Source organism: Mastigoproctus giganteus, chromosome 1, assembly GCF_048544385.1.
Source record: "Mastigoproctus giganteus isolate SK-2022 chromosome 1, ASM4854438v1, whole genome shotgun sequence".
NCBI classification, from domain to species: Eukaryota; Metazoa; Arthropoda; class Arachnida; order Uropygi; family Thelyphonidae; genus Mastigoproctus; species Mastigoproctus giganteus.
This window is the reverse complement of record NC_143575.1, coordinates 17,480,398-17,504,248: the sequence shown is the minus strand read 5'-3', so window position 1 is coordinate 17,504,248 and position 23,851 is coordinate 17,480,398. Positions and strand designations below refer to the sequence as shown.

Below are 23,851 nucleotides of genomic sequence, written 5' to 3'. Positions count from 1 at the left end.
TCAATTTTGGAATATTAATTGGAGCAACTTTCAGAAGACTAAATTTACACATCCGACATTTCTAACTCAATGTACACAAAAGAAATATTGCAAAACTCAGTACAGAACAATAAGTTTAATAGTTTGCAGTCCAATGTCACAGCAGCATTGGTAATTGTCACATGGCATTGGTAATCTTGAAATTTATTTTCCCACTCTCCCTGCATAATTATTGTATTGCCTTTTGTTTATTGATCATATCAGAATTTGATTTACTTTTGTCAAATTTGGACAAAAAAGTGACTAATATTATTTTTGATTCAAATGATGTCTTTATTAGCAAGAATGAAACAATTGGTGATAATCTGTGATTTAAAGGTTGTGTGAGAATTTGGAGACCAAGCAAGGTAGTTGATGTTTCATTCGAACATCAGCTATCTTCCTTTTACTATTTTATTCTGTGAATTTCAGTTAGGTAAATCAAGTATTCCTAAAACCAAACTTGCATATTTTTGGCTATTTTTTACCAGTTGTTCATCGTGAAGAAATTTCAAAAGAAAAAATAACTGTGCCAAATAACTCTTTCAAATAACATAGTTTCTGATTGTTTCATATAGTGTGATTGGGTTTTGGGTTTTTTTTTTTTTTTCCCCTCTATTTTTCTAAAGGCATTTTTCTCTATTGTTATTAACATTAGACTAAATTCCAAAACTGATATAAAGGAGTACTGGTCTTCAAGAACAGACAGACAGACAGAGTTCTGTTTTTAAAGAATGTATTTGGCATTAGAGATTTTTGTAGATATTTTGAACGTTGCATCTCTGTCCACAAACAAAAGGAATTCAAAGCAGGGAATATAAGGAAAAAAATATTGCATTAGATAAAAGTGCTGTTGGTTTCAAGGGTAGAATTTCATTCAAATGTTATATCCACGAAAAGCTAACAAAGTGGGTCTTTGTGCATTTGTTTTAACTGATTCAGAAAGAGGCTATTATGCTTTGTCTCATCCATTAACTGTTTTTCTGTATTTAAGGGTAGTGGATTTCATTATTCATTGATTAATTTTATACCAGTATTTAACTAGCATAAGAACTTCATAAATTAAATATACACCTAATAAGCACTATTATGGGAAACAGGAACTACCACCATGGATGACTACAAAGAAAACTGAAAAACACAGATTTGCTGGTTTTCAAGAGAAAAAATTTCAGGTGTTAGCTTGGAAAGAGAAAATAATTGTACTTATGCATTTCACTCTCTATAATGCTGAAATTGAAATGACAACAGGAAATGTAAGAGGGGGGGAACTTTCAGTTTGAAAAGCCAGTCTCTATTTGTGAATGATATGGATGTCATAGACAAAGCTGACCATTACTGTGCTAGTTATTTGTTCAGTCAAAAATCAATGAATTGGTGGAGGAACTTGTTTTTCTGGCTTTTATAAGTCTCAATTGCAAACAGCTTCATTTTGGCAAAGGTAGCAGATCCATCCTAAAATATATAAATAAATCTTTATTGTGAAGTACAAAATTATATACAAGACAATATTCCATCAGAGTGACCTTTGTCAAAAGAACCTATATCACAAGCAGTTTCAAAAGAAGTTGCCTGTTCAGCTAGTAGATGAAGTCTGAAGTAAGATATACTTTCTAGAAAAATGCTATCAAGTTCAGATGTAGGAGCCAGGTTAACAGCTTATTTGAGATGAAAGATGAAAATCCAAAATTAGAAGAAAGACCGTGCGGTATATAGTGACAGAAGTGGAGCTGAGAGAAAACAAAAAAAACAAGCAGTTAGCATTAGTATTGGCATATGATGCAAGAAAGCAAGCTTATACAGCATCAGCAAAAAAAAAAAAAAAAAAAACACACACACTTCCCATTCACCTCCATTTGCTCCCAACGTTTGTCCAGGTATCCCTTGAATTTATTTAAGCTATCAACTTCCATTTACAGTGTACATTTCATTGGGCTAGTGAGATTGTAGGTCCAGTTCTGATTCTATATCCCTCAGTTCTCCCCCGCACAAAGAAACTTTGCAATAAGTTTGGAATAGCAGCTCAAATACTCTGAAATTTCAGGACATTCTTTTGAATGTTTGTACCAAATATCACATCAATAGGTTAACCCATATCCCACTGTGCACCTCCCTACAAAAAAAAAAAAAAAAGAACTGATATGCAATTCTCACCTCTTGACTACCCAACATGCTGTGAACATAATATAGCATGGTGAGATTTTGTAAACAGGCACATTATTTAATGATTGAAAGCATCTGAAATGTAACACAATGCATACATTACCAAACTTGTTTTCTTACAATAAAATACAGCAGCTTTAAATATAAAATTAATTAATGAAATTCATAAAACAGACAAATGTTTCAGTGTGATTTTAGTCATATGCATTGAAGTTTAGAATCTATGAAAACTTTTTACATGACAGTGGTATGAATAATTTGAATTACTATGTTTTTAACTGACATATAGAGAAGGAATATGACTAGAAATATCAACTTTTATTCCAGGATCTGTATCATGCTACACTATATCTGAGTGAGATAACAGGTATTTTTTATGTTCTTATCATTGGAGTTGTGTTGGCACTGATTGCTGCAGGTGTGGAATATTTTCTTAGAACACGGAATATCTCATTGAGAAATGTAAGTTAACATTGCCATTATATAACTTAGAAGAGCATACCAATATTATCAGCTAATAAATTTATTGAGAAAATATATTTAATTTATCAGAGTGATGAAGTCCAGTTTATTATCTCAGGTTTATTATTTCTAGGGAGGGGGATACATTAGTAAGATTTCTGCAATGAAACACTTCACAAACATTGATTGTCTTGGCCTGGTTTTAGTGCTGGTCTAATGCTTACTGAATTATATTCAATCAGATTAAGATGTCAGTAAATGCATTGATTTTCATAATGTTATTGGGAGGTAAAAGGTAAACTACAGCCATTATCAACCCACTGCAGGATGGAAGCCTCATCAACAATTCATGCGGAGGGACATGGACCATAATCTACCATGCTGGTCCAGTGCGGGTTGGCAGATCGACCGTATTTAGCAGCCAGGGGCTTGAACCCCGGTCTACTCAAAGAGCGTGTGCTACTGCACTCCCGCTCCTGACCACTCGGCTACGGAGGCTACATGGAGGTAATAGGTATTCCCTTTCCCTCCCCCAAATTTAAATGCTTATAGTGCAGCCTTGGAATATTTCTAATTAATTTTATTCTATATTTTTTTTCCCACCATGCTCACTTCAAAATTAAAATATCATTTTCATAACCAAACTTTTCAAATCTTATAGCACAGTCACTAATATTAGTCATAAAACTAATAAAGTACTGTGTTCACAAATAGAATAGTTGCTTTAAAAAAAAAACCTCCATAAAAATTAGCCACAAATGGATTCCATTCCATCATTTAAAAGGTTAAATTGATTGTGGCCGCAAATAATGATTGCTCATTTAAATTTTAATAACACAGACCATTGTGTTTACAAATGCAAATTAAAACTTATAAATGCTAGTGTTTTGGTCTCAAATGAAGGTTTGTGGTTTTTCTTTTATGCAGGATAGTAATAGTGGCATGTGATGCAAAAAAACAAGCGTATGAGCTTATGCAGCATCAGCTAAAAAAAAAAAAAAAAAAATATTCACACAACCATTCCCTCCAAACGTTTGTCCCAGCAATTAACTACCCACTGGCTAAAGGCAAATTTCCACACATCTGTTCTACAGCTATCTTTTCCTCAATTTGAATTTATGTTCCCTTAGGTTCATAATCTGAGCAAGCAGAAGAATCCTATCAGAATTCAGCATGCTCAACCCATTCAAGGCCTTATACACCTCAATCAGATCACCTCGCTGGTGCCTAGTCTCCAGCCACTTCAATTTGCAGAACTTAAGCTTCTCTTGGTAAGAGACCCCCTTGTTTCCCTCACCAATTTTGTCCTTCTCTGTACATGCTCAATCAAATCTACATCCTTCCTAAAATAAGGCCTCCAGACCTGTACTCAAGGCGTGACCTAACCATTGCCTTATACAAAGAGATAATCACCTCCTTTTCCCTGCTAGCAAAATTCCTGTATATCATTGACAAAACCCCATGACCTGCTCTGTTAGCCTGTCTGCATTGCCCAAAAAAACTTGATATCTTACTGCACGATTACTCCCAGGTCTTTTTCATTTTCTACTACCCTACTAAGTGTAGTACCACACAGTTGGTACTCTTTTAAAAGGATGTCTCCTTTTAAAAAAAAGAGTTCCCAGAAGTAATCTGGCATATAATTGTTGTCCCACACAAGGTGGAAAAGGCTTCAATTTGACTCCCTCAACATTTGGAATTTTTTTTGGGCTTTTTTATAATGTGGCATAGTTAGTCGGTCTCAGGCAAGGATTACAGGATTTCTTCTCCTGTAAACGTGGGGTTTTTTTAGCCAGAAAACTGACTGAAGAATACATGCAATTACAGACAATATACTGATACCTCATAGCCTGGTTGCTTTGGCAACCAAGGCTTCGTGGACATTAGTAATCACTGTCTGTCTTCTCCTACTCAACCATCCATTTTCTCATAACAATAAGTTTCCCTTAATGCCACACTGCTCCAATTTATACAGCAGTCTTTTATGTGCAACAGTATTAAAAGCTTTCCTGAAGTCCATATATATGTTGCAAAAATTATTTCTTTTATTACTGTCTCCACCAGTATTGCCACTTTATATTGGATGTTCATCTTGTATAAACTGTTCTGTTCACATATATTTTTCATACTGGGAACAGTCAGTCATCATATACAGTAAAATGTTGGTATAACAAACACCAAAGTAACAAAATATTCAGTATAACGAAATTATTACTTCCCCTTCCCTGCCAAACTACTATGTATTTTATCATGTAAAAATATTTCATTTTAATGAATATCATTGAAACAAATTTTAGTGCAAGAAAAATTCATCCTGCTATGTAAAAATATAATCGCTATAATGAAATTTGTACAAGCAAAATCATCGAACAGTACACTTTTTGGTCTTTCAATTTTAGCATCTGGCAATTCCACACTGATTTACTAATTGGGCAGTTAATTGCCTTTTCAAGATTAGTAACTTTTGATCTCTCCACTTGCAGATAATTGGGTGGAGAGTAACACCACAAGCCTTCCTTGAATCATTGAGAATTGGAAAATGCTGATAAACAGGCACCACAAAAGAGGCGATTAAGATTAAGGGATCTACACTTTAATATTACTCTTTTTAAGTAATTAATTTCATTACTTTTTAATAATTGACAAAAAATTCTACAAACTTATTGATTTATTATATGTTAGAATTGACTTGTTGCTTTTTAACCCTCATCTGCATGCAGACACACTGACAAGGATCCCACCATGCACATTTCACTGGGGCCTGCATTAGTTCTTGGCACCATTGCTAACAGGTGATGTACCAACATTACTGAAATTATGTTTGTAGCTCTATGTGAAGAAGTATGGTTTTTAACCTTGTATCATCTGATAGTTGTGCTTATTATGGTTTTATAAATTTGAAAATGGAAGAGCTTTTATAATAATAATGTTTTTCTTCTTTCACAGCATTAATTAATAAAATTTATCCAAGAGCTCAATAAACAGGACGGGATGAGCTAAGTAATTTTATCTTGTTGAATATAACAAGCATATAAAATACAAATTTTATATATTTTTGAATGTTTCTTTAAAATACAAAATTACATTTATTAGGTTTCTTTCATTAAACTTAAAAGCATTTTAGGGCTAAAGCCTCAGGTTGCATAGAACTTAACTTTAAGAATTGGTATCATTTAAGTATATCTCATATTGTGAATACTTTCACAATGAGTTGCCATGATATTGCATTACCTCGAATAAGCAAAAATAGTTTTCACCAACGGAGAAGACTATTGTTACTTATTCTCGGCAGATACCACCACCCAGACGGCCTGTTTCGAAGCTTAATGGCTTCTCATCGGTGGGTGGACAGGTACCCTGGCATTGCAACGATGATAATTCAGTTATGAAGCATAACTCCACAATATGAGAGATGCCTGATGGTGTGCAAGTAGATTAAACTTTCTATAAGTTGGTGAATAATCCAACACCTGGAAAATTCTGTTTCACAATGATAGGAAGAGCTGAAAGATCAAGCAAATTAAAAGCATTTTAGGACTAAAGCCTCATTTTAACTCCACAATATGAGAGCTGCCTGGTGTGCAAGTAGATTAAACTTAAAAAGCATTTTAGAGCTAAAGCCTCTGTAAAATGAGGCTTTAGCTCTAATGCTTTTAAGTTTAATCTACTTGTGCATCTTCAGGGATCTCTCATATTGTGGAGTTATACTTCATAACTGGATCATCATCATTGCAACACCAGGGTATCTGCTGATAAGTAACAAGTCTTCTCCGTTGGTGAAGCATTACTTATTCGAGGTAGTGCAATATCATGTCAATTTTTAGATATTTTAGTAGTTTGCTGTATACTAAAATGATGCATTTGCACTAACTGGTACTTCAGTTATTTTCATTATAATTATTTTTAATGCATAACTATTGTTCTGACTTTTTTTTATTGCATTTCTTTATAATGAATATATTTCAGTTGCCCACATGAATTTGTTATACTGACATTTCACTATACTTTATGTTCAGAATTTGATGTCGAAACTGTACTGCCAGTTTTTGATGATTTTATTTTTACTGTTATAGCCTTGTACTTTTAGACAAGAAAAAGTAACAATTGCCTCTGTGGCTTCTTGGTTTATGCTCCATGGGAACAGCAAAAGGCTGCTTTTTATTTTGACTTCATTCCTTTAACTGTTCAGTTCATCATGTGTGTGTCAAACTTTGTGTGGAACACAATTTATCTTGATCACCAAATTTTATCCTGAAACATTCATAATACACCTTTTAAAGAAAAATGTGTCCTTGATGGAACCCATTTTTTGACTCTTGTGACTTCAGCATTCAAATTAAAATTGTTTTCCCTTCCTTATTAGTAACACTACTACAAGTGAAGCAAAATATAAGGTTTATTTGAACTGGTTACAAAATGTTTCTAATTTGTTACCATACTGCAAATTGCATCTTGATGCCATGCTAAAAACTTAAAACAAGAGAATGACATGCAACTGAAGCATGAGAACTACCACAAAAAAAAATCTGCAGCTAAGTCTGTTCATCAAATAGTTCAAGTTAAGGGGGCAGTGTGTAAAACAACTTGATAGGCAAATTAACCATGGCTGTCTACATTATCACTAAACTTATGTGGAGCTTGTTGTTATTGATCCAGTCTTTGAAATTCTTTTGAAAGGTACTAATAAGAACAATAGAATTGGAAGTTTTTTTTATTTTTTGTCTTGATATAAGTTTTTTTTAAGAGGTCTGGGTTTGAATCTCATCAAAAATTGAAGGAATTCTTAGAGGTCTCTTCAATCAGGGCTGCGGTTAGTCAGGTGCCCTTAGGTGGGGAAGTAATCCCCCAGGGTTAAGGTTTTCAGCTTACAAAACTTGCAAATTGAACTGTGCACACCTACAATTCATATGCTAGAATAACAAGATGTTGATGCTGCATAAAATCAAGAGCACCAGCTTCCATGTAAATGATGACAGGTCGAATGTGATGTAACCATGACTGTTTAGTTAGTGAAATAATTCTGTGTAATAAAAGACTGAAAAATGTCATGCATGATAAACTTGAATAATTACTGGCTGTGTAGGGATATAGGTGAGCTGTTTGTTAAGCTGCTTTAATTTTTTATACAGTGGCTAATTTCCTTATGTATAAATGCATGAGGGAGGGAAGGATCAGAAATGTTGGTGAATTAGTTAAACTGATTGAAAATTTTAAACATGGCACTAGCAGAAATTGAATATCACTTGCCACTATCAATAGGACATAAATCTTCTGCCAAATGGGCTACTCACTGACCTATATATACAGATTAGATAATAGCAATGGCAAAGACTCGATTATATCCAGTTCCTGTTACCTTTTATACAGCGATTCAAAATTTGCACAATCCAAATATCAGTAATTAAAATTTATTAATTCTTTTACAAATTATGCAGTCAAGTAATTATAACTCTAATAAGTAATTATCATTATAGTAAAAAATTATAATAAATGTTGAAAATGCCAGCCTTTATGAATTCATGCATAGACTGTTTTCATCATATTCAATGGCACCTGTCGTAATGTCTATGTTTGCAGTTTTATTTTGTATGTTGGCTTTCAGTTTCTATAAAAATAATCCCGTGTAGAGATTATTTTTATATACTTTGTCTTTTGACAAGCCCCGCAAATAATAATTCAGCAACATTAAATCTAGGGATCTTAAGGGCTACAAATTTCAGAAAAAAGGGGATCACTGAAAAAGTCTCTTGGCATTGACAATTTTCATTGGATGTGTAACAGCTCATCGCACCTGAATGAAACAAACATAATGTTCACCACTGTTGAGCGGTGCAAATAAATTGGTGTATTAAATCGTAGCATATATTTCTGTCAGCTGCTTGCTTGAAAAATAGAGGTCCAATTACTTAGTGATTTTTGTACAACATATCCCAATTTGGCAAAGGTAAAGAAAGCCAACACAAGAACCACGGGAAACTTCTGGAAAACTCGTTTCCCACTAACAGTTTCTCCCTGCATTCTTGGTAAACAGATGGTGCATGTTATTGGTAGTGGCAGTAGAAGTCAATAACGATGTATTGATTAGTTTTTTCCTCATTAAAAGCAGATTATTGGAGTTAATGAGTGTAACGCCTTCGCGACTTACATTTACTTACGGATACACCCTCCAGACTGCCTCAGTCTTAGGGTGTTTATCCCCCTTCCTGTTGTTTTATAATAGGAAAACGACTTCTACAGTGTTATTGGTAGCGGCAGTAGAAGTCATGTTCCTATCGGGTTAAAACAGTGGGAAGGTGAGATAAACACCCTAAGACTGAAGCAGTCTGGAGGGTGTATCCATAAGTGAATTTCAGTCCACTTGTGAACTCAATAATCTGCTTTTAATAATGAGAAAAAACTAATCGATACATTGTTATCAACTTCTACTGCCACTACCGATAACATGCACCATCTGTTTACTGAGAATGAAGGGAGAAACTGCGTTAGTGGGAAGCGATTTTGCCCAGTAAAGTTTCCGGTGGTTCTCTTGTTGGCTTTCTTTACCCTAGTCCCCAATTTTTTTTGAGATGTGAGGGCATTTCACGAAAAAACAAGATTTTTCATTACTCCATATCTTGCTGTTTTTGACTATTGACATAACCACCCAAGTGAAACCAAGCTTCATCACTAAATAAAATATTGTCCAAAATGCCAATTCCACTTGAACCAATAACGATCTAAAACCAGTGAACATATGTAATAGGGATAGAGGTGTGACTGTTCAACAACCCTTTGTTTACCTGAATAAGACACTTGTGATTCATATCTTCTGAGTGATTTTTTGTGTAACAGAAATAAGCATTAACATCTTCAAGTTTTCTTCAGTTAGCAATGAAGGGCATCCAGTTCTTTTTTGTAACAGACACCTGCTGCTTCATAAAAATAGGTTACTAATTGTGAAAGTGACTGTTCTGGTACTGGTGAATCAAGATATTTTTCTCAAATGATTTTGATTTTCGCATACAATTTTCAACAAAAGTATTGTTTGACTATAAACACACAATTCAGAGGGAATATCACGATGGCTTCATCATTAACAAACCAGTACGGATATGTTTGTTTAAGTAATAGAACAAACTGTTTTGAATGCAGCAGTATACGCCATTGCTACAGATGTGGTTTTGTAAGAATTGCAAATGGTTACCAAAATGAGAGAAATTAGCTCTTTCATTTTAGGTTGCTTGAATCACTCTGTCTATTTCAAAAATAAAACTAATTTAGCTTAGTAACTGTGGATTGCCACGTGGCCTTTTTTATTTTAAAGTAAAAATCATATTATTTATCGCAAAGGTATTTACAAGGGAGTATGGTCTAACGTTATCTTACAAAAGTAATGCCGAGGCTTTTTTAAATATTATCAAGTGTAATAATCTACCTTTTATATTAAGTAATTTTTCATAATGTAAACGTTTTATTGATTAGTTAACTTTAAAATTATTCTCTATTATGAATGAAAGGTTCATTCTCTATTATAACAAAGTAAATAAGCATAAATTTGTTTGAAACATTTTAGGTGATTTTACTGCTTTTCTTTTCTCATTATATTTCTCACTCTCATCACTTCATACATAGGTTTCCCCAAGTAATACTATACGGAAACTCATTGTACTGCATGCTTATGAGACAAAACCTGCCAGTGAACATTACTGGATTAAAAATACTTAAAACGGTGCTTGCTACATTTATTGCTCATTCTTCTTTCCCTGTACTTAATTGCAAGAACTTTGAAGGCCATTAAAAAGAAGTGTTATTTGTATTCAGTAGAACATGAATGCTATGTACAGAGAAGGAAAAACATGTACTTATAAAGATCCTGCTTTTCTTTCTACAATAAAAAGCAGTATCTATGCTGTGTAGTCAAAAGTGAACTCGTCCCCCAATGTAATTAGTTCTTTCCACAACATAAAAAACCCTCGAGATGATTATGTTATCTTGCATGTTATGTCTGTTTTATTTTCTATATAATTATAATCCAAGGCCAGCCTTGCAGCCAATGTACTTACATGTGCTGCACACTGACAAGGTTTACCAACATTCTGCACAACTATTTTTCAGAAGGATTTCCAGAATACAATTTGTGCACTTTTTATGGTTTTACAGAAAGTTTTTCATCTGGATTTCATTGAAGTTTGTGTGTTTTCTAAATACACACTAAAGCTGTTAATAGGTGGCTCTACAGTTTCTCCACATTTACTAGAATCTCCATCATTGAATACTTGTCTCGTTTTAATAAAATGTTTTAGATTAATTCTCCTCATTACTTGCTTTTAAAAAGATATTAGAAATATCTTTTTCAAAAGCAAATAATGTATAGGTTACTTAAGTTTGATTTATTTTCCATGACTAATATTTAATCCAAGTGTTGAACATCTACCCCAGAACAAAAAAAAAATTCTGAGAATTCTGAAAAATTAAGAGGGATGATATTTCAGCCACAATAGAAGGAATGGTTGCAAATGTGGATAGGTTAACTTAGTGTTTATAGAGTAGCTGGAATTTTGAAATATGACAGAATATCTAAAATTGTTGAACCCATTCTCATTGTTCAATATAGGGTTGCATAATGCATTTTCAGTTTTGTCAAACAGGATAGAAATTAAAATCATTTATGTAAAATAAAATCTAATTTTATTTCAGTTTTAAATTTGAGAAAAATTGGGTCTGCTATAAAGTGAAAGCATTCTTTGCTTACTTTTAAAGCATTCTTCCACATCAAGATAGTGCTTTGTTAGTTAATCCCTTTGGGGCCAAAGGGAACAACTAACCTGTCACCTAAGAAAGCAACATTATAGTTGACTACCACAATATCTGTAAACTATGATTGCTCAGTTGATTATGGAAATATATATTAAGTTCAGGTAATATCAGGTTTTAATTTCCAGTGTAAATAAAAATTGATCCCAGCCTTTTTTTTTACCTGGTAATCAGTCCCCCTCTTCCATTTCAACTGATTGAATGTTCCCCTTTTGAAACTCATGGTCATATATATTTTATAGGGCCGACCGGGCTAGCCGGGTGGGTAAAGTGCCTGCCTGGCAACCCAAAGGGCACGGGTTCGAATTCCCGCCTCGGGCTTGGATCAAAGTACTGCAAAAACCTTGGAAGGTGCATTATGGCCACAGAAGCCGATGCACCAACTAAAAAAAAAATGTTTCATAGGAAGGGGAAGTGAGGCAGTTCCCACTTTTTACTCGTGCTCCTGAAAAATTGAGTATAAAATGAATGAACATGATGAGGCACATATTTTATCATACACTTGCTGTTACAGATAAAATATGTTTAGTTAGATCTCAAGTCATCATTAGCCATTTTCAATCCACTGCAGGATGAAGGGCTCTCCAGCAACTTTCCAGTTCCTTCTGTTTTGTGCAATGGCAATCCATCTGCTACCCAAAAACTCATGAATTGCATCTATCCATCTCAGTCGTTGTCTTCCAGGTTTTCTTCTAGATCCTCTTGGGTACCATTCAGTTATTTTCTTAGTCCATCTGTCATCTTTTCTTTGTGTCCTGCCCAAGATCATTTTAGTTCTTTGGTTTTTATAAGAATGTCATTTACTTGAGTTTGCTGCTTAATCCATATGTTTCTCTTCTTATCTAACAGTCTGATTCCCAATATAATTTGTTCCATCCTTCGCTGTGTAGTTCTCAGCTTCTCTTCCATTCTTTTGGTGAGTGTTCAAGTTTCACTTCCATAAGTCATGGTGGGGAGTATACATTGGTTCATTATTTTACGTTTCAGACAAATTGGGATATTGCTCCTCAGTATGTGACTATATTTCCTGAATGCTATCCATCCAAAATTTATTCTTCTCTTGACTTCCAGCCATTTATCGTTATTACAGCCAATGACTTGTCCCAGATAAATATATGACTCCACCTTTTCAATTACTGCTCCTTCAATCATTATATCCTTTCTGTGGCATACTTGTTCATCATTACTTTTGTTTTAGCCATATTCAACTTTAGTTCGAAATCCTTACTAACTCTGCATAACTGATTAAGATTTTCCTCTAATTCTTTGGGATCATGGCTTATGATCACAATGTCATCTGCAAATCGTTTAGGTACTCAGCATTCGCATTGACTCCTTTCTGCAACCAGTCTAATCTTCCGAAAGCTTCTTCAAGGGCAGCAGTAAACAACTTTGGAGATATTCTTCTCCTTGTAGAACGTCTTTCTCAATTTTAAATTTACTACTGTCTTTGTCTAGTCTAATAAAGGAGGTAGCGTTCTCATATATTTTCTTAAAAATCATAATATACGGGGCATCTATGCCTTGTCTTTCCAGTGAATGAGACTTTGCCTTATGCTGTATGGAGTCAAATGCCTTTTCATTATCCACAAATGCCAGATATAATGGTGTTTTATATTCATTTGCTCTGATACGTGAAGGTGATCCATAGGTGAGAATCCTGTCCTAAAGCCAGCTTGCTCTTTTGTTTAATTCTTATCAAGTATTTTTTCTAATCTGTTAGTAATGACCCTTGAGTAAAAGTATATAATTTTTGGGAATTTAATAAATAATACACATTTCAGATGATTATAACAGTCTCATGCAACAGATGTATGTTCTCTGTATCTTTAAAATGTCTGATTTCATCTGTAGTGATTTGTGCTCTGCATTGGTTTTTTTCTCTTTTCAGACAAAGTTTTCATGAAATGCACAGAATATTTTTTTGAGTGACTCATGATGCAAACTGATAACTGTTTTGTTTTTTTTATAAATATTTTGTTTATTTTTTTAAATTAGAGTACATCACAGGAATGCCCAAGTAACAATTTTAAAAATGGTATGAAATTTGTTCGTGGAAAGTGAATTAGATAAATATGGGCATGGTTATATAGGCAATTAGATAAAAAGGGCATGGTTGCAGAAAAAAATACTTAGTCTAAGTGGTACTTTATCATGATTCAAACAAATGTACTGCTAATTACAGTAAGCATGGAAACCCCCTGGCACCAATAATTTATACTGTAAAAAAGTAAGCTATTTTTTCAGCTGTGAGCTTTAAATTTTATACTAATCAAATCTTAATTTAGCCAACATTTCACAAAAGTATTGGCTAAATTAAAATTAGATCAGCTTTCCAATACTTTACTTGATCTGAAATCTGAGTCACTTGATACCTTCACAATATTATTTCACTTCATTAAACTCGAAGTCGGTAACTGTATATTCAGTTGAGAATATTTTTGATTTTTAAGATTAGAATGATATTGAAAGTTTACCAAAATACTGCACTTCATCTGTGACTCAATACTGGTTGTAACTCATAGGAACCACTTCTCTAATAAGCTATAGCAAAGGCTGTTCTTTATTTTCCCATTCATTATGTCCCTTATTTATTGTTGCATGGGTAGTCACTTTTGTCAACATAGCATAGCATACTTACTGCTTGCTCTTATTATTACACCATAAAAAAATGTATAACTCTGATTTACCTTCACAATATCAAAATGTGTTAGTATAAAATAGAATAAAAGAAAAGTATTCATCTATTTTTCTCTTTCCTAAATTATTATGTAACACACTTGTATTTTTTCTAGTTATGCATATACTTAAATTTAGCATTTTATTTTAAATGCAGTATTGAACCAGCAAAACAAATAATTATGATTACTGTGAACTGTTTGCATGTTTTATTTATTTTATTTGCTAGTTTAAACTGCAAACTATATGATGATGATTGTTTAACTAAAGCATGTTCTAAAAATTTTTACCTCTGAAAAAGAAAACTCACATTAGCAATTTTTTTATACAGGGCGATTCACTACCAGTGTGACAAACTTGCAGGAGGTGTAGGGGGCACAAAGACGAATCGGAATCACATAGCATTGCAGGGTCCGAAATGCCTTCGTCATGCGGTAGAGGACGTTGAACGGGAGGTCGCGTGAACGGCGATCCCGCTGGAAGTCAGCATTTGCGAACCGTTTCCGTTGAAGAAACCAAGTAGCAAAAGTCCTCCAGAGTGGATAATCCGGGCTCTGATGATTGGACACGTTGCAGATGGTATCTCATTGTTTGTTGACAGTATCCTCCATACAGTGGATTGGGAAATACCCAATCGTTGGCCTATCGCTCGAGTACTCGTACTCGGATTGCCTTCTGCAAGATGAAGGACATTCTCCTCATTGTCTGGCATCCTCGTCGTTCGCACTCAATTCATGGTACCTCTCGTGAAACAACCAGTCTCACGTAACCTTCTGTGCACACGTGCGAAAATCGTATGATGAGGAGCACGCCTGTGCAGGAAACGTTCCTGGTACAAGCGCAGAGCGGCACGCCCGTTACAATCCACAGCTCCATACGCAGGTGCTGTCGGCCAGTTCAACGTTTGAATACCCGTCCATCCTACTGCCTCGGGAACTGGTTCGCAAATGCTGACTTCCAGCGGGATCGCTGTTCATGCGACCTCCCATTCAACGTCCTTACTGCATGACAAAGGCATTTCGGACCCTGCAATGCTATGTGATTCCGATTCGTCTTTGTGCCCCCTACACCTCCTGCAAGTTTGTCGCACTGGTAGTGAATCACCTTGTATAAAAAAAAAGGGGGGGGGGAGCAGTTCCCATGTTATACCATGAAGATGTTTTCGATTAGAATGATGTTGAAAGTTCATTAAAATACTGAAAAAAATTACTAAAACAATCAGATTATGGAGTACTACATAATTTTTAGCCTTTATTTGCTTTACTACTCATATCACCCTGTCACCTTTGTGAATAGGAGAAATGGTTGCACATCTCCAATCTATAGGCACTTCCCTCCATGAATTGAAGGATTCTCTCAATAATAACAGCTGAAAGCATGAAATTTTTTAGTGCTTCCTCGAGTTTAAAAACTTTGCACATGAATAATAAGTTAATCTGAGGCACACACACCCATCCTGAATGCACCGTCTGTTTGAGATGCCACCTATAAAATTACATACACAACTACAAAGCAAATTAAATTAAGCTGGTCCTGTTATGAACTGTCATGTCAGTGTGTTGGTTGTATCCATATTCTTCCACTGTTGAGAACTGCTATGAATCAAACATGCTTTAATTGAACAACACCTTCTAATTATTTATAGACAGAGCATGATCGAAAAATATTTGACAATATAACTGACAAAAGAGCGGAGACACCTACAAGTTTTCTTATGAATTTCAGGTTTTCTGAAAAAGGAATTCAAGTGACTCAGATTGTGATGAACTGAGCCACTTGATCTGAAATCTAGTCACTTGATAATCATGATCTGAAATTATTTCAAGACAGTAATATATTTTTTAGTAAGGCTGTTCATTTCATTATATACACTGCTTAACATAATTAACAGAACAAAATGTTTTTCATGAATACTTTATTGTGAACATTGTCGCTGAGGTAAATATTTGATATAATAGGCCACATCTCCAGTAATCAAGATGGCAAGCCATCATCGCTTAGATGATTCTTTGAGATGGCAGGTCGCTGGGCGACTTGAAGCCGGGCAATTGCAGGCAGAGGTGGCTTATTGGCTTAATGTGTCACACAGTGTCAGCTTGGCACTATGGAAAGAGTTTCAGGAAACAGAAACCATTACAAGAGCTGGCCAAGGTTGCCCAAAGGCTACATCAACCAGAACATACTGCTATCTGGCTCTAACAGCAAGACAGAACCCTATGATATCCTGTCATAAACTGTCTTGAGGTTATTGTGGCCACAGGCTAAAACATTTCCAACTGGGCTGTGTTAAGAAGGCTCATTTCAAGTGTCCTCTATGCAAGGAAGCCAGTGGTTTGTATTCCATTAACCCCCAACCACTGCAGAGCTTGTCGAAACTGGTGTCGTGAACGTGTGACTTGGAGCCTTGACAAATGGGATATAGTTCTGTTCTGAGTCCTGTTTTAGTCTACAAACAGATTCTAAATGTTATTTCATTCGAAGACAATGAGGAATCTCTCCAACATCAGAAAAAGGGACACTTACAATGGAAGCAGTGTTCTCCTGTGGGGTAGAATAATGATCAATGACCGCACCTCCTTAATGTTTTTGATAGGAGTACCGTAATTATACAGAGGTATCAAGAACAGATCGTTGAACCCTATGTGTGACTTTTTAGGTGTGTGGTTGGCCCAGATTTTCTTTCATGCATGACAATGCCACTACACATAAATCTCAAGTGGCAGAGGAATAACTTGAAACTGAAGATATCCAATGACTGTTGTGGCTAGCACGATCACCAGAATTCAATCCAATATGTGTGGGATGCCCTTGGGCATTGCATTGCATGCCAATAGGCAACTCCTTAGTCACTTGGTGAGCTGAGGTCTGTGCTGGTGGAAGAATGGGATTTGTTGCCACAGAATCTTATAGGCACCCTTATATCAGGCATGGTTCACCACTGTCAGGCCTGTTTAGCCATTGGAGGGGATCATATGCCATACTGATGTCATGTGACCATTTTGGTAATTCTTATACAACCCCTATAAATATTCCTTATATCTGTCTGAAGTTTCTTGCTATCTCCTCAACTCATTGTTATTCTATGGTACACCACCAATACCAAATTTTGGTGCCACTTCATCAAGCTGCACAAGTTATACCACATTTTCTACATGTTCTGTTAATTTTGTCAAGTAGTGTATTTATATTTTTCTATTTATCTCCAAGTACTTACTAGCTGGTAACTTTTTACCAAAGCTGATATTTTTTCCCTTGTAAATAACCATAAGACTTCCTCTGCATGATCTTTGAGCATGAACAACTGGGATTCATACTTTGTTTTTATAATCATGATAAATGAACACAGAACTAATAAAAAATAATTTTATGAAAATTATTTTTTATTAGGAAAGATATAGAAAATTTTACTTTTCAACAATTAAAAACAATTTTAAATTTTTAGTAATATTATTCTTATTGCACCTATTTCAGTTAATGCAGTTTAATTTTTCCAGACAAAAGTAAATTTTCTCAGACTTTTTAGTAGGGAGAAAAAAATTCAGTTAATTCCTGAATTGAAATAAGGTATGGGATACTACACTGAAAAAACATCTAATTTTAAAAAAGCATTTATGTTTCAAGGATCATTAAAAATTTTAAAATATAAATACTATCAAATTTTTATAAAATATATCCAGTCCATTCTTTTATTTCAAATTACATAGCTTGTACAATATTCTTGAAAATTCATATCTGAATGAATTACTTTAAACTATATATAGTTATATTATGAAAGCCAAATATCACAGTGAATAATATATAATGAATTCTAAAACTTAATTTTGTAATTAAACTCAAGGACACTGACATGGAATACTACTAAGAGATTTAATAAATTTCCACATGAAGTATTTTAATAGTTTATTGGTATGCAAAGGACAACTAGTACAATTATATCCCAAACAATCCCAATAACTAAGTTGGCTACATTTTGGATTTCAATATCAAAATCAAATAGAGACCTAAGACAGATTTTTATATTGAAATCTCAAATGTAGAGCCAATTATTAAGTTATTAGGATTTTTTGGGGTTGAACTGCACCTATTGTCCTTTGCATACCAATAAACTAATTAAAATACTTCATGTGAAGAAGTTCTTTATTAAATCTCTTACTTAATTTTGTGAGTAAATAGATGACATCTTTGTTCAGTTATAATACAACATACGTACACAAATTATTATACTGTATACACACTAATTATTATTATCATGATTATTATTATATTTTTTTCATGACTGTTACATTATAATCATTAATCAATATACGTAAGCTTTTGAAGGCTACACTATCTAATTATAGTGGGTTGTTCATCTGAACTAATAAACTGCAACTAGAGTTACCCACATTAGGTGCTACAAAAAGGTTTCCAGACTGTAAAGATAAAAGATTTCATTTATTAGCATTAGCAGTGGCAAATGATACAAGAAAGCAAGCTTATACAGCATCAGCCAAAAAAAAAAAAAAAACTACACTCACCAATTTGTCTATTCATTCCCTCTAATGGTTTTTCCTTGAATTTATTCAATCTATCAACTCCCACAACAACAAATAGAAGCTTGTTCCGGCAATCAACTACCTGCTCGTACTGTAAAAGCAAACTTTTATACAACCACTCTACAACTATCCTTCCTCGATTTGAATTTGTGGCTTTTATGTCTCACATCTGGTGAGTATGGGCTTGGCACACCCAGGGGCCCGAGCTGGATATAATCATTCTTCTATTTCTTGGTGATTTCCTTCTACTTCTGACTCTCTCTCTCTCTCAGGGTAACTCAGAAATTGTTTTTGGCTGGTGCAGCATAAGCCTCAGGCTTCCTTCCACCATATGGCTAATAATAATCTGAGCAAGAGGAAGAATGCCATCGGCATTGACCTTGCTCAATCCATTCAAAGCCTTAAACACCACAATCAGATAACCTGGAAAGGGCCCAGTCTCCAGATGCTGCAATTTTCAGAACTGAAGCCTTTCTTGATAAGAGTACATCTTTGTTCTCCTCACCAATCTTGTTCCCCTTTCCTTTACTTTACTCGTTCCAGCAACTCCATATCCTTCCTAAAATGAGACCTCCAGACCTATATGCAGTACTCAAGATGTGGCCTGATCATTGCTTTATACCAGGGTTGGCCAACGAGTCGATCGCAGATTTAATTTCGGTCTATCACGACGAATTTTAAATAATCAGTCATCCCTCGATTTGTGCATCTTGTGCAATGAAATTTTTGAGATGGTAGATCACGGCACATTTTGAAGGAAAAAATAGATCGCATCACAAATTAAGTTGTCCACTCCTGCTTTATACAATGGGATAATCACCTCCTTATCTCTGCTAGCAGAATTCCTGTATATCATTCACAAAACCCCAATGAGCTGTCCTGGCAGCCTGTCTTCATTGCTCAGAACTTCATATCTGACTGCACAATTACCCCAGATATTTTTAATTTTCAACTATGAGTGTAGTATACCACACAGTTGGTATATTACCCTGGGGTTACTGCTACCCATATGCAGTACTTTTCATTTATTGATGTTAAGCTTCAATTGCCATTTCGCAGCCCGTCTGCCTAATTTTCTAGCTCCAGTTGCATAGCATACAGGTAGTTCCCGACTTTACGAGTTAATTCGTTCCCATAGACATAATGTTGAAAACAGGGTTACGTTCTCAACAATGAAATTAGTTAGCTAATTAGTTTTATGTTTAAACAATGACCGACTTATCCAAAGAAATGAAAACAGCCTAAAAAATCAAGCAAATTATCATTTAAAGAAATTATTTATGACTTACAAATGTTAATGTTTATTCTTCATCATTGACTAAATGCACACTCGTTGATCACTCACTGTTGGGTCGGCACTGGTTGTTGGTTTGTTGCACAAGGAGTCGTCTTCTTCAGAAATGCTTCAAGAGGTGTTTCTTTCCAAGATCTTCTCTTTACGTTATAAATTTCACGATAGCATGCATAAGCATTTTTTAACGGCACGCACAAATTGCAACTAACACGATATGCACAAGTGAGATTGCAGCTAACATAATTTGTGGGAAGTAAAAGTTTACGAAGCTTAAAAAAAAAAAAAAAAAAAAAAAAGGAATGAAGAGAAGATTCTGAAAATTTATTTGTTTTTAAGGATTGAAGATTGCAGTGAATGAGAAGCACATTTCACTATAATAATGTAAAAACCCACACAATTCCAGCTATTGGTATTTTTGCAAATGCAATAACATTTGCAAAAATGTTATTGCATTTGCAAAGATAAAACTAGTTTTATTACGAGTTTTATTACCAGTTTATAACTGATTGCACACCAGAAACTGCAAATTGTTTTATGGTGGTGACCTCCAGAAATGTGCTTTAGAAAAATATCACAAAGGCATTCTAAATTGATTCTTATAACAGAACATATGATAATGATGAAAGTGTAGCATGTTTTAATGATTTGAATTGGTTTGTTTGTTATTTGGTTTTTAAGAGCATTAGCAACTAAAGCCATATTGCTCCGGGGATATGCGGTGGTCATTCCCTGACCTTTCCGCATCCTCCGTATTTGGTGGTCAAGGGATCGAACCCCAGTCTAATCAAGAAGCGTGTGCTACACACTGCTGCTCCTGCCCACCTGGCTACGGAGTATTTGAATTAGTAACTAATACAATTTATATTATAAAAATGACCTTTTAGAGAGATAAATGGCTTAGTTATATAATGAAAAAACAATGTGTTATTGGGTTCACATGATATTTCCAAGATACGATGGTGTCTCTGGAATGGATTAATATCGTAAAGCGAGGTGCACTGTATTGTATGGCTACAAGCTTGGTTTGAAATGCAGGATTTAGCATTCATTTTTTGCAATTAATGTTTATATATATTTGATTTAGTTGATACTTAATAAAAAAAAAAAAAAAAAAACCTCTTAAACTCGGGAACTCATAAAGTGAAAACTCGTAAAGCGAGAACTGCCTGTACTGTCATTAACCACCCTGCCAAATGTATTATCTGCAAACATGTACAAGCCTGATATGCCTTCATCAATATCATTGATAAATATAAAAAACAACAATTGGCCCAACACTGAACCCTGGAGGACTCCAGTAATAACATTTGTCCATGAAGACCAATGTCCATTGATTACTGCTCTCTGTCTTCTTCCACTCGACCATCCTTTTGTGCATAGCATTAACTTGCCCTTATTGCCACATTGCTCCAATTTGTACACAGTCTTTTAGGTGCAACAGTATCAAAAGCTTTCCTGAAATCCAAGCATATTAAAATTATTTTTTGCATCTGGTTCCTATGTGACTACATTGTAGTATAAAATCAAATTGGTCAAACAAGATTTTTCTTTAACAAACCCATGCTGCGTCTGAACTATAACTGTAGTCTTGTCTAGATGATCCTGCAATGCTTCTTTAACCAATGACTGTTATTTTTTCTGGAACAGAAGTTAAACTAACAGGTGTGTAATTACTCATGTCACTTTGTGAATTGGGGATACATTCGCACATCTTCCCCTGAATCCAAGGGTGCTCTGATAATTATGGCTAAGGATTTTCTTACTTCCTTTGCTGCCTACTTTAATATAATCAGATAGATCCCATCCAACCATAACTATTTTTCTTCATTCTTCTGAGTATATTATGTGGTTTTTGTAATGTTGGCATATCGGGGATATAGTAGCAATATTTTATTAGTCATTCCCGAGTTATATAAAACTCAGCTTATGCAAGATGTCCTGGAATGTATCTCTTATGTGTGTGTGTCGGAGACTTACTGTATAATTAAAATTTTAATGCTCTATATAATACTATGCAGCAATAATACTACCATGCTACCAAGTTTGCATTATATGTATTGATGCTATACCATTATGCTTGAAAAGTTAAGTTAATTATAATATAATTAACTTATAACAAAATTATCCAACTAGTGCCAACCTAAGTGCCTCTGTAGCCTGGTGGGAAGCAGCAGCAGTACATAGCACATACTTCTTGATTAGACCGGGGTTCGAGCCTGTCACCACCAAATACAGAGGATGCGGAAAGGTCAGGGAATGACCACCGCATATCCCGGAGCAATATGGCCTTAGTTGCTAATGCTCCTAAAAACCAAATAACAAACAAACAGCCAACCTAAGTGATTCGAACTTTTGAGCTGCCTATTTACCAATTATTGACTGTTCCGTGATGCAGTTCCCTTGCAAAGTAATGCATCTTCTTCAGTGATTCTTTCATTGCTGGAAACACTTCTGAAAAGACTGCTTTGCTATTCCTGGCACTGCCTTCTTTGATTTTTGTTCTCCAAAATATCATTAAATTACTTCCCTTTCAATTTAAATTTTAGTCTTTGAAAACAAAATGAAATTACAGGGGGCTAAATCTAGAAAAGCATGGAAGGGAAGCAACGCAGTTTTTCTTGACTAAAAATCATTGTAGAGAGGATACTTTCAGTGTCTCTGCAACATTTGCTCTGTTAATCTGCAATAATTGATTCTCAGTATGTTATTTTCTTGGATGCCCAATAGCTTGAAATATCCAGGAATATAATTAGAATATGGCCTCCTGTAGAACCCTTTCCAAACTATTCATTTTTAAGGATATGAATTTAAATTGAAAAAGAGTGGTTATAGAATACAAAGCATGCAGAAATTTGCTTTCAGAGGCACATAAAATAACAATGAACCAAGCTAGAGTTGGACTGGTGCTAAAATGCTCACAAAGGTTTACTACATCATCTAGTGGAAGAACTCAATCAACTATGTTCTGCAGTAAGGGGAGTTAGGAAACTTTATACGAGGGGGTGTCAAAAAGTTCGTATCCTAGCCTAGATAAAACATCAGCAGGAAGATGCCGTTTTTAATATAAATTGTCTACATATTCAATAATTAACATGTGAAATTTCATTCCTGTAGGTGATCACACACCAGAGGTGGAGACTGGAATCCGAGGAAGGACGCTATGGTTGGCAAAGTGGAGTATTAAGTAGTGATCAAGTTCCTGTATTTGCAGGGCAAGAAAGCTCAGGAAATTGACGACAAAATGAAAGCTCTGTTTGGGCAGAATTGTCCATCCTATGACACTGTAAAAATGTGGAAATGGGAGTTACAGTGTGGTCGTACAAGTGTCTTTGATAACCAAGAGAAGGAAGGCCATCAACATCCACAGACAGTTGCAAAGGTTGAGCAGCTGGTGCTGAGTGGCAGACATGTGACAATTCATTTCATCGCAAATGCAGTGGGAATTAGTTGTGGGTCTGCCCACAGCATTTTACATGACCATCTGCACATGGCTAAGGTTTCTGCACGATGGGTTCCAAGCTTGCTGACACCTTTGCAGAAGCAAAGTCAAATGCAATGTTCTAGCCAACTGTTGAATTTGTGTAATGTGGATGTTGAGAACTTTTCTGATCAGTTGGTGACAAATGATGAATGCTGGGTGTCCCAGTATGGTGGATGCCACTTTGATTTGTTTCCGGAAGTCATCAATGAAGTGGAATCGTGGTTTCAGGCAAAAAAGTGTGGACTTCTATGATCAATGCATTAAACAACTGATCCATAGATGGGAGAAATGTGTTACTATACACGGAGAGTACATAGAAAAGGCTTAAAGTTCCTGCAAAGTTTCACTTTTCCAGGTAATGGTATTATTTTCTAGATAAGGGTACGAACTTTTTGATATCCCCTCGTATACTGTGCATATATCAAT

The 23,851-nt window shown here is 35.0% G+C and overlaps 1 protein-coding gene across 1 annotated transcript in view; it reads left to right on the top strand.

The window, feature by feature from the left end:
- LOC150090591 (glutamate receptor 1-like) overlaps positions 1–23,851 on the top strand; it is a 194,034-nt gene that overhangs the window by 167,610 nt on the left and 2,573 nt on the right. The window contains exon 15 of the mRNA XM_090371710.1: positions 2,509–2,643. Within this exon, the coding sequence (XP_090227836.1) occupies positions 2,509–2,643 (135 nt within the window). The remainder of the gene's footprint in view (positions 1–2,508; positions 2,644–23,851) is intronic.